Source organism: Phaenicophaeus curvirostris, chromosome 6 (assembly GCF_032191515.1).
Source record: "Phaenicophaeus curvirostris isolate KB17595 chromosome 6, BPBGC_Pcur_1.0, whole genome shotgun sequence".
Lineage (NCBI taxonomy): Eukaryota > Metazoa > Chordata > Aves > Cuculiformes > Cuculidae > Phaenicophaeus > Phaenicophaeus curvirostris.
In genome coordinates this window covers 56,315,035-56,333,199 of record NC_091397.1, presented here as the reverse complement: position 1 = coordinate 56,333,199, position 18,165 = coordinate 56,315,035, and the positions used below count along the sequence as shown (strand labels likewise).

Sequence of the window (18,165 nt, the reverse complement as noted above, 5' to 3'; positions counted from 1 at the left end):
ACAGAAATATGTATTGTTTTAGTTTGGTCTGCAACTCCAATGAAAGTGCAGAGGGACAGGGGTGGGGGAGAGGATTTGTTTGTCATAGAGGCACTGCTATTAGCAGTAAAATAACCAAGTCTAAACATATTTCCCTTGTAGCTTTCACTGGAGCACTTTTTCCTGATAAAGCCACTATTATACTCAACATAGTTTATAATGCATTCATAACACCCAAGTTGTTCATTCCCACAAACAATGCTACGAGTGTGGAATTTTTCCTGTTCTTTGCAGTGACATTTTCTTGGCTTCTTCCTCTGGGAAAAATATTTAGGCAACAACTTCCCCTTAGTGCAATATTTATAGACCCACTTGAATTATTTGATAAAGTTTAGTGTGCAGTGCTGCATTTTCACTTTTCTAGTTCATGAAGAGTCTCAGAATTAGCTCTCTAGATGTTACTGTTGAGCAAAGAGGGCAAAGTCAGCCACATCAGAGTTTGTAAAGTTCTGTCATCCCCATTTTGGAGCTCATTACAAAAAATTATCTTCCACTGAGCTGCTAACAACAATCACCAGCAGAAATGGGGAAGAGATGAAAAATCATTTCTGTGTATTGATGATGTTTTTTTCTTGAATGGCAGAGCGCCACCTCTTTCCAGAAAGATTCTAGAGTTTTCTGATGCAATGAATTATCTTCTGCTCTAAAGCAAGACACCTCATTTATGATTACTTATCAGCACTGGATCTGAGTAAAATTCTATTGAACTTTTTCACATTTCATAGATTAGCCTGGCAAGTAATTCACCGCTTTCTAGAGATTAATTCACATAATTTAAATGCTATATCTCTACCAAAAATGCATTTCAACAGCGCTTTTACATTTATAAAACAATTTTATGAGATTTCTGTCCACAGGAATAGAAGTTCTCTAGAAAATAGGATCTAACACTTTTCCAAGAAACTCCATTTTCTGATTTCACTGAGCATTTCACTACATGACCAATGAATGCCTGCTCCCAGAAATTTTCAGTGTGCAAGCAGGAAGACAGACAAAATGTAGAAAGCTGACAGAGCACAGCCACTAAAGCATTGTTTCCAGATCTTTGAGGTAATTTGGCAAAAATACAGCAAACTAATTAGTCTTGAACAGCAGCATGGTACAGGTTAGCCATCCAAACTTGGAGACTTCTCTTACCCCAAATGGTGGATATGAAGCAGCAGCAGCAGCAGAGGCAACACTCACTGCGGGAGGTGGTATTCCTGAAGAAGAAGGCGGGAATAGACCCAAGGCATTCAGATTTAATCCAGGAATTAAATGTGCTTGAAGCTGCAATGACAGAAGAGTTATTTAAGATATACAATCCTGGTTATTAGCTTTAATCAAAATCCTAGGTGGCATAGGCTATTAACCTTTTGAGAAGATGTCACTATGCTATTCTAAAAAGAAATTTCCATCTCCATTACCCTGAGGACTCTGCTTCAAACCTATTTCCCAGACATAGGCACAGACCAAAACCATCAAAAACACGTAGCAAGAAAGGCAGCTGGGAATCCATTCCTACAACTTAATCAGTGAAACATACAGCAAGAAATTCAGGTAATTTTACTTTCAGAGTGAACAAAATTATCAGAGAAATAACAACAATTTTGGCTTCATACTAAAATGACTGCCCTGTAGAAACAGAGAAAGCCCATGCACAAGCCCTGACTTAATACACCTACTATAACACCATTCTCTCTCCTACGCTTTGCAAAAGAGAAAGATAAACCCAGTATTTGCTGGAAAGGTGTCAGCTATACAGTTGCACGTCCCTCACTTGACCATACCTGAGAGAAGCGATAGCATCGTATGGTAGGAAGCAATTATCTGTGACACAAAACTTGTCAGGATCCTTTTCACTTTTCCAGATTATTGCCCAGTAATATAACTAATGCTTTAAGAAAAAAACTCAGCTAGAGACAGATACCATCTCAGACTATCAAGATAAGCCAATGAGACACCAAAAAACAGCCCTCAAAACTTGAACTACCCTAATAATCACTACAAATGAAACATGAAATTCATGCAATTACAGAGATAGCTTTCTGCTTACCACACCTTTGCTAAAGAGCAGAGCAGCCTCAAGCTCAGCCCATGTTCCTGCTCACTACACGAAACAAAAGTGTACCACTATAAAATATTTCATTGCGTCCTCATGTGTAGTTTGTGTCCTGCAATTTGCTTACAGTACGGGAGGGAGGGGGAAAGCAGGGAAAATATTCTCTCCAGCCAGTAGGGAAACAGTGAATAATAGTCATTTCTAGAAAATCAGGCACTATTGTAAATTGAAAAAAAAAAAAAAAATTTCTGGTCTGATTCTAGACCATAACGTTTGGATATACACGCAAAAAGCTCTTCATAGCTTATCAAAAAGTTATCATTTCTCAATATGCATTAGTAATACTTCGGCAAAGTAACGAGGTGTGTTGTTTTTACTATATAATCACCAATCTCCTTTGAATAACTAAATGTCTTTAATCTATATAAAAAAACCTTATTGAAGTCCTCTTAAATAATTGAAAGCAGGAGAGATAGTTGTTCCATATGTTGCTCTGCTTTTAACATGAAGAGGCTGGGAATCATTACTTTAAGAAACATATACAAACTAGAGCACATAAACACACATTCCTTTAGGTTTTCACAACAAGAAAAGTCAAATGCTCACTCATTTCCTCAATCTAAATTAATTTCTCCATTCCACTACCCAAAACAGAGCAGAAAACCCCTTTGTTAAAAATAGTGTGCACACACACAAATAAATAATAAAAAAACCTCAGCCAAGCCCAGTGGATTAATACAAAAGGCAACCAAGAGAGGTTGCAACAGTGTGGTATTAAGGAAGAAATTTTCACTGTGAGAGTAGTGAGACAGGGTACAAGCTGCCCTGAGAGATTGTGGTCTTCCTCATTTAACTTTGAAGTAGGCTCTATGTTGAGCAACACCCTTGCTGGGTCAGGGGACCTCCAGAGGTCCCTCACACCTAAATTTTTCTGTTGTTCTAATTCCAGAAAGGGCCCATGCCACAGGACAACTCACATTCATAGCAGCAATATCATTTTCATAGGACTCCCTGATTTTCTTCATAATTTCTTCCTCAGCCTTGGCACAAGTTTCAATACTGCCTTTAACTGTAATGGTCCTTTCCGGATTATAGAGTGTCAAGTCCTGCAACCTGCAAATGAAAGAGAAACACCGTTAATTAACACACAGCAAAGGGTAATCCAGGTTTCTCATTCAAGCGTGATGACATCCGAGCATATTGGGTTCACCCTCCAAGGAGCGCAATATTTATCCACAGCAGGGCTCACAGTTCTAGAAGAATCTGGAGATACTGTCCTCACAGCAAACACAATGAAAACCACCACAGTGAGGTTTGGCATCAGATGATTGAGATGTGCTTAAGAGCAACACAAGATGAAAACCATCATGCCCTGTAGGACCATGAACTGCAGAGCAGTGAAGCACCACGCAGCTTCACACTCCACACCAGCCCTGCCCAGGACTTTACATTTAGACATTTACACATTGCAGAAACACAGGCCGTAAGAAGCTTTCTTTCCTTAAGAACAACAGTGAATTCCTTAAGGAAGGAAGGGAAAAAGCCCAACCCTCAATGAAGCTGTAGGAGAGCCTCCAAATCCTCACAGCGGAAAAACCAAAAGCTGCGTGCAAGTCATCATTTATTGTGAAACAGTAGTACCTACTCAGGGGAGAAAAAAAGGGTAACGGCATTAAACTAAAGCTTTTTTAGGTGGCAAATACTGAACTACTATGGTAAAAGGGAAGAAACTGAAGACTGGGAAGCCATAGCATGTCTACATACAGAGAAAAGGTGAGTTGAAGGGCTGAAGACAAAAAAATAGGCAGAGCAGGATATAGGAGTGGTGAGGAAACCCATGGTAGGAAGGAGAGAGGAAGAAGCGTGCAAGGTTTGCTTTCTTGCACAGCAGGCAGCATGGCAACCTGCACATCTCAGTTAAGCAGCAGCAAGCACAAAGTGAATCCACAAAGCAATTCTTAAGTTTCCTCTGTGCAAGCACCGAGTCACTGCCTCAGGAAGGAAAGTGGTGGGAGAAACTGCAAAGAAGAGGAAAGGCTTTCCAAAACCAGCTGCCTTACTTTAACTTTATGGACAAGGTTACCAAAAGGCCTAAGCAAAGAGATCAGGAGAAAGACTAATTAGGCAAAGCAGAATCAACGGGCTCTCTTTTATATACTGATTAAACCAGGTGACTTCATGGGGCTATTTCAGGCAAAGCATGACAAGTATAATCTTGAGGCCAAGATTTTAATGCGAACAAACCATTAACTTGCTAAATTAAAAAAGACTGTGTGAGTGCTCACAGACAATGTGTTATTTGTGTCATAATCAATAAAGACAAGTTGGTTTCACAGAATGAAGATCATTATCCCATTCACCCTGTACTTATTTTTTCCTTTAAGAAACAGCATTAACAGTCTGTGTAGTGTTCGCAAACAAAATGTTTATGCCAACACATTTAAGAAAGCACGCTGGCCTTACAAAACCTATTCTTGAAATGCTTATTCAAGTGTTTTTTCTCCAATTGACTCACTGCACTTCCTCAGACTAATTCCATAAACGCTTAAATACCTTCAGGAAGGCCTCAGGATCTTCCATCCAATTTTTAATTTCCTCTTTTTGAGGAACCTCATTCAATCTTAGCTTCCTTACCTTCATTGGATCTATTTTCTGCAGTACACTTTGTCTCCTGCATGTATCCACACCTCTTCGTACTTCTTAATGTGTCTTCCAAACGTTCTCCCTTTCCTACAGTCTATTATTCTCACCAATTCTGGCTAAAGCCTAAGTCCAGGATGCCCTCAAATGCCTGGAAGTTCATACCAGGGTACTTATTATTCAGAACAGGAGGTTCTCTGAAGAGATATTACTCCAGGGTAAAACTGCTATGAACAGCCAAGCTTCAACAGAGATGTTTATCTAATCAGCGATTTGCAGACTTCCAGTGAAGATGAACACTCCTGTTTAACCTCAGCTAAATTTGAACAGGTCTCAGTTACCTTCACAAACTCACAGACCAAAAGCTACTACTTTGAAGCAGACTAGTCTATCACAGTTTGGCTGCTACCGGCCAAGAGGGACAGAACTCCTACTAATAATACTCTTTTCAGTATTCATTTGCTTTACTTCCTTCCCTCTTGTCCAAAAATTTAATCTATACCAGAAGCTAAAACATCACTAGTTTCACTCATTTTCATACATACCTCAGAACTGATCCAGGCTTATAGTTTCAAACACTCATCATTACAGACAGTATAATATGTTAAAAGAAACCAACACTTAAAATATAGTCTAAACACAAACTCTACATAGCCCATGTTATTTTTAGGCTTGCTCTTGACTGAGTTTACAATGAAGACTCACTGTTTACATTAAATTTAACTGAGCTAAAGTAACCATTTCATCCACACTATGGAAAGGCCTCCAAGCCTGTTATTCTCAGCCTTCAAAACATACATGATACTTTTGTAATAGCTCTGTACCTGAATGCACAGCAGCAGCATTGCTGCTATTTGAGATCTCACCACAAGATCAGGCCACCGAAAACTTACGGAGATATCGTGATTTTAGTATCTGTGTCCTGTTCAATTTTCTTCAGGTTTCTTCCTTCTTTGCCAATAAGTCTGCCAACAAAGTTGTTATGTGCCAATATCTTCAAGGGAATTTCTTCTGTACTGTAATGGAGGTTACACCCAGTAAGACTTTGAGACCAGAGTGAAAGTTTTTATGCATGTTATGGGTAAATTTTCTTTTCCTAGAAATGTCTGCCACCCTCACTTTTACATGTTTATACTAGACGCAGAATGAGTTCAAGTGTAACACACATTTTAGCGCTATTATCTATACCTTCACTGTGACATACCTGCAAAATAAAACTCAGAATGAAGCAGCAAGAGCTCTTGGGAAGGAAGAAATGCACTTTAAAACTTCTAGTGACAGCTCACAACTTACGCTCACTCAGCTTCGAAGCTATTAGTAGCTCAAGAAACTTCAATATTTGCTCCAGTTTACTTCAAAATTGCAGCCAGACAACAGCTGAAAAAATATGTATGTGCTGGAGCTAATTAAGCAAGCAGACTGTCCCAAAAGGTAGAGTCTTACTTCCTTTACCTGCTTAAATATGGATAATGGCAACAAAGGCTCACTTGTTTAGTTTTTAATGACTGCACCTTTAAATGGAGTCAATAAGAATTCAGAATTTTTAATGCTTCCACTATGAAGTGTGTTTTACTCACAACTTAGTATCTTGAGCTTCCTTTTGCATAATCTCCATAATAATTTTACAAGCAGTTGAACAGCCTTCAGGAGTTGAGTGGATGGTAATTGGTTTCTCAGCAGCACCTGCATTCTCTTTACGATGAATATCGATTCTTGAAAGAAAGAAAGAAAGGAAAACACTAACTGTAACCAAGTACTGTATGGTAAGCCTTGCATATTTCCAGCTCTCATTACATTAATTTATTTTGAGCTAACACCAACTACATTTAAGTGGTTTAATTTTGCAAAGTATACAACTACTTAAGCGTCTCCTTAATACTACTTTTTGTATGTTATAAGATGAGGATAGGAGAGGCGCTTTATCAGCTAAACCCCATCTTTGTGGGCACTAGGATCTCTTTTCCTCATTAAACTCCCATCAAGATATTCAGGGGAGTTGTCAGACAGTCTGTGGTAAACCAATGAAGACAGCATTTCATCAAGCTTTCCAACACTATCACCAGACCTTGGTGATGCATCAGCCGAGTTTCCTAGTCTTTCACTTGTCTGCTAACAACTAGCATCATAGTACTTGCATTCATCCTCAAGATTACTTTCCTACGCTTTCCAAGCCTAAAATTTGTCCTGACATTACCTTTCCTCCAGGCTCCACCCTCTACCACCGTACAACTACTAGTTTTACTCCCCACCATGATGTATGTAGCTCTAGGAATTAACAAAAATTAATTATGACCTGCATCAAGACAATGCTTTAGATATTACTTGTCCTCTGCCAATAACTGCAGGTTACATACTCTTCCCACCTCTGCTTTTTGCTTTCTCTCCTCCCTTGTCCCCCAAATTACAGCCGCGTGCAAACTTCAACAACTGTGTTATTTTCAACTTTATTTTTCTAGTTCTTTCTGATATTGAGAATTCATTTTGTTTCACACAATGCGGCATTTTCTAAGAAGCCCATGGCTATCCGTGGTGTAACTGGAAATAGATTTCTTTTTTTATCCTCAAACCAATGAAACGTTGTTCTTGAAATCCTATATCTGTGAAGTTAGCAACTTGCAATTATTTCTGCTCTACCCAGCCTTCTTTTAAGACATAAAAGCTTTCCTCATGCCAATCTTCCAGGTCTTTTGTAGTCTGAGAATTAGATGGTTTAGATATCACCTGAAAAATTGGTTACCCATAGGCAAACCGTAACCAAGTCTTGTCAGGACACCACAAATCTCTTAAATCTGTGTTGTTAAACACAGCAGTCTCCTGGGTTACAAAATGCTGATGAGAGGGTGGAAGGAGCATGATAATACTGTGGTTGGGGGACAAGGAAGTCCCTTTGTTTGTTGGTGAGGGGGGTGTAATTACAGAGGACACCCTTTTCCTCATCAACTCCTCCCAAAACCGAAGCCACCCACTCTCATACCCCTCACGTGCAGCTCGTTGCCAGGTCCTGCCCACAGTAACTGCAGAGCTGGGGGCTCACTCCAGTGAACTGCTGAAGACTGCATCTTTCACTCTCAGGGGTATCCTGGAAGAATTTGTTGAATACAACCTCCACCTGCCTCTACATCTGCGCTGAGCTCTTCCTTGTGGGTAGGGATTTAACACGCACTGAAAACCATCTCCTCCAACGTCTATAGACCCTATTGCTCTTAAGCTTCTTAGGACACTTAGCAGCTTGCTTTTTGCCTCCCGTACATTTCCTCAATCTGTGTTTTGGTGTGGTCTGCAACTTGATAGCAACAAATCTCTTGACCAGAAATACGTGTTGGAGAGGTGTAAGGAGTAGCAAGGGGAGACAGGAAGATTATTTTTAATTCCCTCTCCTCTTAAACTGAAAATATTTGAAAAACCTAAGAAGGCTCTAAATTAAACTAAAGCTGCAATAAATACCTAAGGACTTGGGTATACCACCAGTGACTGCATGACCTACACACCAATGTATTACAGCTCTTTCAGTTTCACTTTTTGTACAAGAACCTTATTAGTGCATCTAGAAGTAAGCTCTCTAACATCAAATACCATCCTACTAGCACTGCCTCGCTTTATTTATTTTAGAAAAGGTAAAAACAAGTCAGCTCATATTTGAACATGCGTCAAGGACAGAATCCTGTCCTTAAATAAACCTTGCTAAATGTTTCCTAGTCACAGTTACCTTCATTTGCTCTCTGACTAGAGGCAGCCGTTGCATTACTGCTAGTTGTGAAATTTCACAAGTTTCCCTTTACATGGGGACAAGGACACTATTAAAGGTTGCAATTAAGAGTTTTGTAAAATAACTTACTTAGACTGTGTCTGCTTTGTAATGTTTCTGATTGTTGCTCCTTCTTTCCCAATAATGGCTCCTACGAACTGTGTGGGAACAAGCATCCGTAGAGGAACGTCCGATTGCGGTTTCTGCCTCGTGGTTGCACCGGGTGACCCTTGCCTTGGAGGACCCCTCTGGCCAAATCCACGTCTTCCCTGGGGATGTTGTTGTGGAGGTTGCTGGGCTGCCATCTCATCGGGGATGTATGCAACTTTCAAGGAATAGTTTTCAAGCTGAAACCCATTCAGTTTTTCTATTGCTCTGTTTATTTGCAAGTGAAAGGAAAGAGGAGAAAAACAAACCACAATCACATGCAGGGCCTTATAAGATGACAAGACATTCAGACACAGACTTCTCTTTCTAAATTGCATGGCAAAGAAAAATTGATTTGAAGGTGGAAAGTTATATTCAAAATTCTTCAGACAAGGTTTTGATTACACAACTTTTTTTTTTTTTTTTAAGTCACCATATTAAGGACTACAAGTTAGTTCCTGCTTGCTCTGGGCTTCTGTGCAATTTAAAGGTTTTGCTGGTGCAACCCTATCAGCAAAACCTCACAGGAGACAGAGCTTATACACTAAAAAGCATTCTTTTGCCCGATTTAATTTAAATCAGTTTTCCAAATAGAATTAAAGCTGCACCAGAGGGAAAACTTTTTAGCTGCTATCACAGCACCTTAATTATGGATTTGCCAGCACAGCTATTTGGCTGGGGTTTTTGCAATAACTGACATAGCTATGACAGGAAGGAAAAAAAAAGAAAAAAGAGAGAGAGATGTAAGAAAGCTCCTAGTTCCTTCTCAGCAGGAAAGAAAGCGTTCAAAGCCAGTCGGTGGCATGTGAAACACCACTCAGGAGACCATAACAGCACCTTGCAACTTAACCAGACACGTTGTAAGCAGGTTTAAAAGTTAACCAGGAAATTAAAGCCAACACATCTGTTACATTCTCCACCCATACAAAGGTGTTGGAAGGCATTTAAATGGTGTTTCAAAGTTCACTTGTGCTTTTAGGCAAAGCAGAGCGCTCCGTTAGATGCCACAGAGGGATATTGTACAAATGCACTCGCACTGTGGTCCATCATGGTCTGAATCACCACCCCATTGCTCAGCCTCCCTTTCTAACCAAGGTGAAGCCAAGTTTGCAAGTCAACCTGATCTGCTGTTCTCCTCCTCTTCAAAGGAGAGCTTAAAAGTAACAGACTTCTGGAAGTCAGTAGATCTTCCACTTACAGAGTCAATACAACTAAAGATCCAGGAAACAATTAGAATAATTAAGCTGTACACAGAACACTGGTATGCTGGTGGTATTAAATTAACACACCTGCCCAAGACAGACATTTCAAGTTTCTCTAGAGAAGGCATATTATGCAGATCACCAGAAGCACGATACATTGATATCACTGAAACATTTCTGTTGAAAGGCTCCAGTGATCGCATGCTCTTGAGCTAGGCTTCTGAAATTCAGAAACTTAACCCAGTCCGTCCATGTACACCTCAGCCGCACTTTTACTGCTGCCTCTGCTGCACAGATAAAAGACAACACTAACCAATTGCCCAGATTTTTTGAAGGTAGCCAGTGAGAAGTACCACTCGTCTCCCAGATGTCCCATTTGACGCCCTGGGTCTAGCTATAGAAGCCAAGCAGCAGCTTTGCAGGTGAGAAATAGTAAATGGGTACAGAAGGTAACACGCCCCTCATCTTCCAGGGATGAACCAGCATCCTTGAAATAGTCAGATAGTAAATCGCTTATGAGAAAACAAGTGATTTGTGTCTTTGGAGCAGTGTTTAATAAGGTCTGGCAATAAATGAGGCCCGAGGCAATGCCAGTGTACAGGGAAAGCAAAATATTGAATAACTGATCACTGCTCATTAAATACTTCTGTCCACCAAATGAGACACAGTTCCTTTGGGAACTGATCAGGACCGTAATTGCTCCCATAACAGAAGAATCTCTTACAGCATATGGCAAAAAAAAAAAAAAAAAAAAGATGGATTCAAATTTGCTAAGGCTATTTCAAGGCTGACAATTCTTAACTTCTACTCCATGGACTTTGAAGAGTGTTTTATTACACACAAAGCTATGTTTACAAAACTGTAAGGACAATGAGCAGCTGGACTAGTAAAACTTGTGTGCCTATAGATTTGCTTCTCAAGTTTTAGTTTCTGCATAGATTTCTGATACCTGAAAGGCATTTTGCTGAAGTATTTCTCCACGGAGATCCTATCTGGGAAAGGAGTCTGGAGCTTTTCTTTCTTAGGCAGCCGGAACGTACTAAGTTCTTGTTGGCTGCAAATATCCAAGACCTCTGTTTCTGAGCTGAGTTTTACTGAAATCAGCCAAAAAGCCGAATTGCTACCAGGGAGGGAAACGGCACCACCAGACAGTACAGTTTCACAAGCACTGCTTTGTTTGGAACCAAACATCAAGATGTTGAAGAGCACCAACAGTTTTGCACGTGTGCTGGTAGGCTCCAGATAAGCATCCATCACAACTCATTCCCTTCCGTGCATTCATCTGACAAGTTCAGACATTGCTTCTTTCCCAAAATGTTTCAGTCTCCTCCAGCTTTAAAATGACTTAGACCAGAATCCCAGCACCCATACAAAACTTTACATTAAATCAGTATACAAGACTTCTTACTCTTCATTAGAAGTGGTAGGGGAGGAAAAGACTAGGCTTTGCTTGCAACCAAGCTATAGATCTACCATATTTCCCCAACAAATATTCTACAGAAACATCTGTCATATATATATACGTGTCATACATTTCCTGGAATGAAACTTGGAATTTTTCTACTTAAAAATAACTCAAATTGCTAAATGGTTCTATACAACTCTAAGTACATTGAAGTCAAAACAAACTGAGAAAAGTTCATTTGCCATTGTGGAAAACAGCATGGTAGAATCATAGAATGGTTTGGGTTGGAAGAGACCTTAAAGATCATCCAGTTCCAACTCTCCTGTAACGGTCAGGGACACCTCCCACTACATTGACAGCAGTGAACAATCCCTGGTCATAGCCATATGATAACACGGAAAAAATAACACACTAAAAATATTGGATGGGTTGGTTTTGAGCAAGCGCTTTAAGGCAAACCTGCTTTAAACTTCCATTTCTCCAGTTAGATACTGGAGATACCACATTATTTGTAGTGCTGTACACTGGATTTTCTAGTATACTGAGACAATAGAGCATTATCACTTCTTTAAATTAGGCCTGATATTTCTAGAGAAAACTTTAGAATAACTATTTACACTCTAAGTCAGAGTTCTCCATGTTTTATAGGCTGATTTGTTTTATAATTTGACTTTTTCCAAGTGACAAGTAGTCAAAAGAAGAACCAGTAATAAAAAACTGTTCTCTCAAGCCTTTTGTAGAATTGACATTTCCTGGGTAGATGGTCCCACACTCTGCACTGATTTGGGCACAAGATAAAGTGCCAAGATAACTATTTTTCAGTGAGACAGCAAATACAGGGTTCTGCTGCATTTCTTATAGAAGACACAAGCCTGCAGCTTTTGAAAAGTCGCTTTGACTGTTGAGCCCAACCTGGACTTCACAAGGTTTTTAAAGTGTTGCACTTTTATTTTACTGTTCTGAACTCCTATTTATCAGTTTCATGGCATAAAACACAGGGCTGGAATCAGATAGCTCAGCAGTCCTTCAGCATCATAACAAGCCCAAAATTTTAAAGGCATTGACCCAGTGCTTGAGGGGTGAGAGGAAGAAGCAGGGAAAGAGATGAGTGATAAAGAATTGTCTTATAAATGGATGCAAAATTCCTGTAAAACAGCATTTAGGATAGCACTCGCTATCAGGAGAGCCATCCCCACCCCACGGCAAAACCTGAGCCTCTGAGGAAAGCAAGTGACTCGTTCTGCAAGACCTTAGTGGCCCCTGTTTCAGTCAAGGCTATCATCATTGTTGCAGTCCACCAAATACATATTAAATCCAGCTCCTTTTGCAAAGCGCACACTCCCGTTGACTGACAACCTCGGAAACTCAAGTCCAAACCACAGCAACACCACCTCTGCCTTCCCAAACAGGACTGGGGGTGGTCTCCTACGACCACAAGTTAGTAAAGGCTATGCAGGTTACCTCTGTCAGAGGGCACTACTGGTGCTTGCTGAAGCAATCTACAAACCATCTTTTACACAAGGGCTAAAACACCTTAGAGTCACTTAATGAGGACAAAGACTGCAAAAAAATTCAGCAAGATTCCTTGTTAAGATGTGCCCTCCCTCCCCTAAATCTTCTTTAAAGGTTCATATTTAGTGGAAATAAAAATGTTTCCATTTCATATACCAGCAAGAGGTAGTACACAGGAATCGGTGTAGTTCAGGATTTTTCATAAAATAAATTCATTAAGGGACTCCAGCAACTACTGTCTGTGCTCTGCTGAGGTGTATAACCTGAGGTGTATGTTCAAGTGACACCTCCTGAGAAGTAAAGAAGATAATAACAGACAAATGAAACCTTTAAATAAATATTGTGCAAACTAGTCACCCAAGCTTTTCCCATCAAAATAACATTTCACCACTGTCCTCTTGTGAGCGCCCCACGAGAGGATGTTTGCTCAGCCTTCTCCCTTCTGATGCTAGTGGAGGTTAAACATCCTAGATAAACGAATACAGTAAAAGCATCTAGTGTTGTGCTGGAAATCATTCATCTGTTGATAGCACGATGACACTAAGCACTACATGATGAACATATTTCACTCCCACATGCAGCTTGTACATACACCACCTTTCTTTTTTCCTCCCCAAACAGACACTTTTGCATACTGAGAAGACAGACATACATGGTAATTTTTCTTCGGTATAATGAATTTTTTTTTTTGCATTAGTTAAAAACACAGTTTTCATTAGTATTTCTTAAAATAAAAACAAAGCAAAAAAATAAATCTAAGCTTATAATCATACATCACTGCATTTTCAGTATTATTGTTCCTATGGCAACATTAGCCCTGATCCATGATGGCACGTAAAAGTATTAGTTACGTGAACTCTTATTCACTCATCAAGGCTACATGTTGTGTGCACACACACAGTTTATGCTCCAATGAAAGGGTAAAAAATTGTTTCTTTGTGCAAGCTCCTGACATCGCGGCCCGCTCTCAAGATACACCATCAGTTACAAGACAACCAAATGCGCATACCTCAGTCCTGAGCTAAAAAGTAAGATAAAAATAAACACTTAGTCCCATACTAAACCAATATGCACCCACTCCATATATGTGAGGCCAACTTCGAGCAAAGTTTCCCTTCCAAAATCCTGGGTAGAGATAAATCCTGCAGCATGCACTAGACACCTACACATCGGAACATTTTGGGGAAGGAAAGAGGAGGTGGTATAGCTTTCAAAGATAACAGCCATAATTTAGGTGACAGCACATCACAAGGACACAGTCCACATGTCCTATTGGCTGCAGTTGGGATTGATACTGAGAGGAGTGCCCCTTAACAAGCAGGTCCCAAGCTGCCTCAGGATTTACGTGCAGCTTGTTGGGTTATTCAAACTGAATTGTGGGTTCTGCGCTCTGCCACTCCCCCTCTAAATTCCTCTCTTCAAAATATTCCGTAACCCACCACAACATTCAGTAATTGCGTGCCCCACGGCAGTGTACATACGATTTGGAAGGCCCTCTCCAGTTCCTGGGGAGGACAGTGGCAGGGGCAGTTTCCAAGCTGAACAACTTCATCCTCCTCCCAAGTGCTTGCAGGAGAGGAGGATGTGGATGGAGTCACAGAGATGGCCTGGCAGTCCCAGCCTTCTCTCCGCAAACCTATTGGACTTCCCACAAGCACCTCACCTGCCATGCTGGCTCCTCTGCTCTGGACAAAGACAAGGAGCAGCTTCCTGCCTGTCCAGCTAGGAAAGAGAGGCATCACCATGATAGGTCAAAGTCGCAGATCTCCATTCCAACTAGAAGTTAAGAACTGCGCACGTCTCAGCTTTTGGATGTTGTGTGTTCTGTCCAAGACTTGTTTGCCAAAAGGACTGCAGCGTTCTCCATTGATTCTGCTTTCCAAGTTGATTTTAGGTGCAGCCCAGTACTAAATATGCTGCAACTGCCGTACCGGCGTAGAGAAGAAAACTCTGCCACGACAATTAGACTTGCGAGACAGAAAAAGGCTCAGTTTCCCAGGTGGGTGGAACCAAAAGTTTTATTCAAAAACAACATCCTCCAAGCAACACATACCACGCTTGTTTAGAATCACATGTCAAAAATACCTCCAGATGGTGTAGGAGCACCTTCACTGCACAGCATCACTGGCACACGCTTTAACAGGCACAGCAGTGCCATATAGTCCATCCAGCAGAGAAGTAGCCAATTTTGCATGTTTTGTCAACCACCACTGACTGTGAGGTTAGTTTGTGTGTTGCAAGAAGTGCAGAAAAAATGCAATTAGAACTGGGGACCCACTGTATGTGGTGACATAGAAAATTTCATCACAGCATTTGCTCCAAAAGTCACGGCTAAAAGCGTAATTTATCCTAAACAGCTAAATTTCACAACACAAAGCTTGCTATCAGCAGCTGATTCTCAGTGACTCTGAACAGCTTTCGATAAAGTCGGTTCTTGTTACTCCTTGTGCTGCACAGGCTGACCAACGCTGTGTTTTATCAGCTACCAACACTCATGTACCATTCCCCCTCCATAGCCATTGCTGTTCTCCACAGCCAGTTCCAAGAAGCAAAGTTAGATTATGCCTGGGAAAACCATTCAACTGAAACACCAGCACACTATGAAAAAGCCACACATGCACAGGTCCTGTAGTGAGTCTTCGTTGCAATTCTTCACAGCTTTTTCCTACTAAAACCTCTATCCAGCCACTTCTCCTCTTAGGGGTTTCTAAGCGGTTGCAAGGTTGCATCCTGAACCTAGACAATGTGAGCCAACATTTTCTATACACAAAATATTCTTCCCTTAGAAAGCCCTGTGTTTATATCAAACTATTCACAAAAATAATTCAAGGCTCCTCCAAGCTTTGAATTGTCCCGTTCAAGGCAACCAAACTGTCATCTTTCAACCTGCATTGCCTCAGGTCCTCCTCCAACATTCATGCTGGGTGCTAATTCCCCTGTTTCAAACTCAAGATGTTTTCGGTTATTGTCACATGACTTCTCATACAAAACAAATTCTCTGATGCTTCTTCACAGTCTTGGCTTATCTCAGCACTTCCCCAGGAACGACCTTAAAATTTAACAAGTACAGTTCGAGGAGAGGAAAAGTGTATGTTGCCATTCTCAACTTCAGAAGCAAGTGCACAAGTCAAGAAACCCACACCACAGATGACAGACAGCTAAAAAAATATGCATCAGCCTTCTTTTTATGGTATTTTAGCTACTTCCTCCTCACATTTTCAAATAAGAAACTTGCACTCCCAGCATCAATTTTCAACATTGCACCATAGGTCTCTTCAAAGCAAGATATTAAACATCTTTCTTAATTGCTGCATGACAGAATTAGGAGCAGAAGAACCTGAAGAATAACTTGATTGGTTCTTGTTTTGTGAAAAGTTAAAGAGTGAATTCAAGAAAAACATTGTTTCCTTCCTCTCCAGCCTATAAAGGAGACACTACTGACAAATTTCTTACCACATTTGTTTAGAATAAGCTAACAAGTAACCTAATGCTTTGAAAGATTAAATAGACATGTTGGATTCCAGTTACACAGCATTGTAATTACTTAATTATATGTACAAATATTATTTCATTTGTAATTTTGAATTAATTCATCCCATGAGCATGCTCTGCATCTTAACTGCTGATTTAAGCTAGCCACAAGGTGGCAGACATTTCAAAGTTAAAATAAAAGCTCATTGTAGGCTCTTGCCTAGGCTTGGTTTTGCTTAACCTGGTGCTACAGTTAGAAAGAAGGGAAAAATATGTTTGTGTCACCAGGTTAAAAATTAAGGAACACACAAGTCCTTTTTCAACCTGTGCTGGAAAAGCAAAAGTAAACATATAACATAATAAGCAGTAAGAACATTTAAAGGAAAATTGCATTAAGGAAATTAAGTAAAGCGAAGTATCATGGTTTTAAATTTTAATATCTAGGTTAAAAGTTGTCAATTACTGAAGATACAAGCAAGCATAAAATATGTGGCCTGAAGATCAAAAAGCCCAAGTAAATTGTTTTCGGTACTTGGATAATGACCTCTTGTGTGTTCGGAAACAACATTACATTTCCTAATTAAAAAATATAGTTTAAGGGAAAATTGCAGTAAAATAACAGAAACAAGTAGGACAAGGATGCAGCTGCTAACCACAAAACAGACAGAACAACTGATACTGTAAAAGGGCATCACAGAGCTTTTTTAAAATATGACCAGAAACCATTCACCAATACCTCCCATCCTGTCATTAGCAAATCACTAGCTTCCTGCCCTGCCCAGTCAAACCATTTTACTCAGATTTTCCATTTTCAGAATTGGTAATTTATTTTTAATCAAGGTGAAAGATAAGTTGACAACAAAAAATAGCAGATTAAGGTAAATCGTGCAAAACTTGGCAAAGGAAAGACCAAGAGACTCTCTTAAAAGTTAATTCTGGCGTGATCATTTTATCAATAAACTAATCAGAGGCAAAGTTGCATGTAAAATTGTAACAAGAATTCCCAAATGCGTGTTAGATGACAGCAACAATTAAATAAGATACTCACTGTCTAGCCTGGTCCTTATTGCCGTACGTTACATTTACAACTGCAGTCTCCGTGTCAGTATTCACTAGAGGAAAACACAATGAGAATAGTTGAAGTTCAGTGCGGAATCACTTCCTACTACAAATTTAAAAGCAATTTGAGAGCAGAGCCATACCTTGCTCACAGTTCTCCACTGTTCCATATTGAGCTAACAAACTATCCAGCACCTAGCAAGAGGCAGAAGAAATGACAGGTTTCAGTTTCAAAACAGATTAACAAAAAACGCCTGTAAAAACCCTAAAATTTATAATAATTTTATGAGAACACACAGCATTCTAGACATCTGCTCCAAGAGGAAGACATGTTAACTCTTTTGGGAAGAACAAGCATGCACTGCTTGGTTTTTTTCTTGCATCAGAAAATCGGAAATTAAAACCTCATTAACGTGAAAATACATAACAAGTCCAAGAAGTCACACCACAATAAGTTAAGTTTCGCAAATAAACCTCCAAGTCACCTGTTCCCAGAGTGGGCTAAAGCACAGGCAGGAGGATTTAAAGAAGAGTTAATCTTGGATACATGGAAGGATATTATTCCAAGCACATGTGTAACCTTGCTGCTGTTTCGGTGGGGTGGTTTTTCTTCCCAATACATAAAAAATGTGTTCTCTTACTTAGTGGGGGTTTGTCTACTAAGAGAAGTTACCCAGAATAAACCAGCACATCAAGACCCATTCTGCAGTTGTTTTGATAACTCTCCCAAAGACCCATTCCAGAGGAAACACTCACAACAGTATCTTCGCAATTATTTGAAAGTCACAGTTCATTTGTCCTTTCATAGAAAGGTAGGGAGGAACAGGTGAAAAACACGAGAAGAGGAAAAAGGAATTTAAATAAAGTAGTTTTCTCTGGCATAATTTGTTTTGTTCTAATCAAA

The 18,165-nt window shown here is 40.0% G+C and overlaps 1 protein-coding gene across 1 annotated transcript in view; it reads right to left on the bottom strand.

Annotated features, from left to right (window-relative positions):
• Positions 1 to 18,165, bottom strand: part of IGF2BP3 (insulin like growth factor 2 mRNA binding protein 3) — a 112,821-nt gene that overhangs the window by 25,234 nt on the left and 69,422 nt on the right. The window contains exons 4-10 of the mRNA XM_069860295.1: positions 17,405 to 17,456; positions 17,251 to 17,314; positions 8,556 to 8,840; positions 6,298 to 6,432; positions 5,614 to 5,736; positions 3,058 to 3,193; positions 1,177 to 1,308 (exon numbers count right to left, since the gene is read on the bottom strand). Coding sequence (XP_069716396.1) covers positions 1,177 to 1,308; positions 3,058 to 3,193; positions 5,614 to 5,736; positions 6,298 to 6,432; positions 8,556 to 8,840; positions 17,251 to 17,314; positions 17,405 to 17,456 — 927 coding nt within the window. The remainder of the gene's footprint in view (positions 1 to 1,176; positions 1,309 to 3,057; positions 3,194 to 5,613; positions 5,737 to 6,297; positions 6,433 to 8,555; positions 8,841 to 17,250; positions 17,315 to 17,404; positions 17,457 to 18,165) is intronic.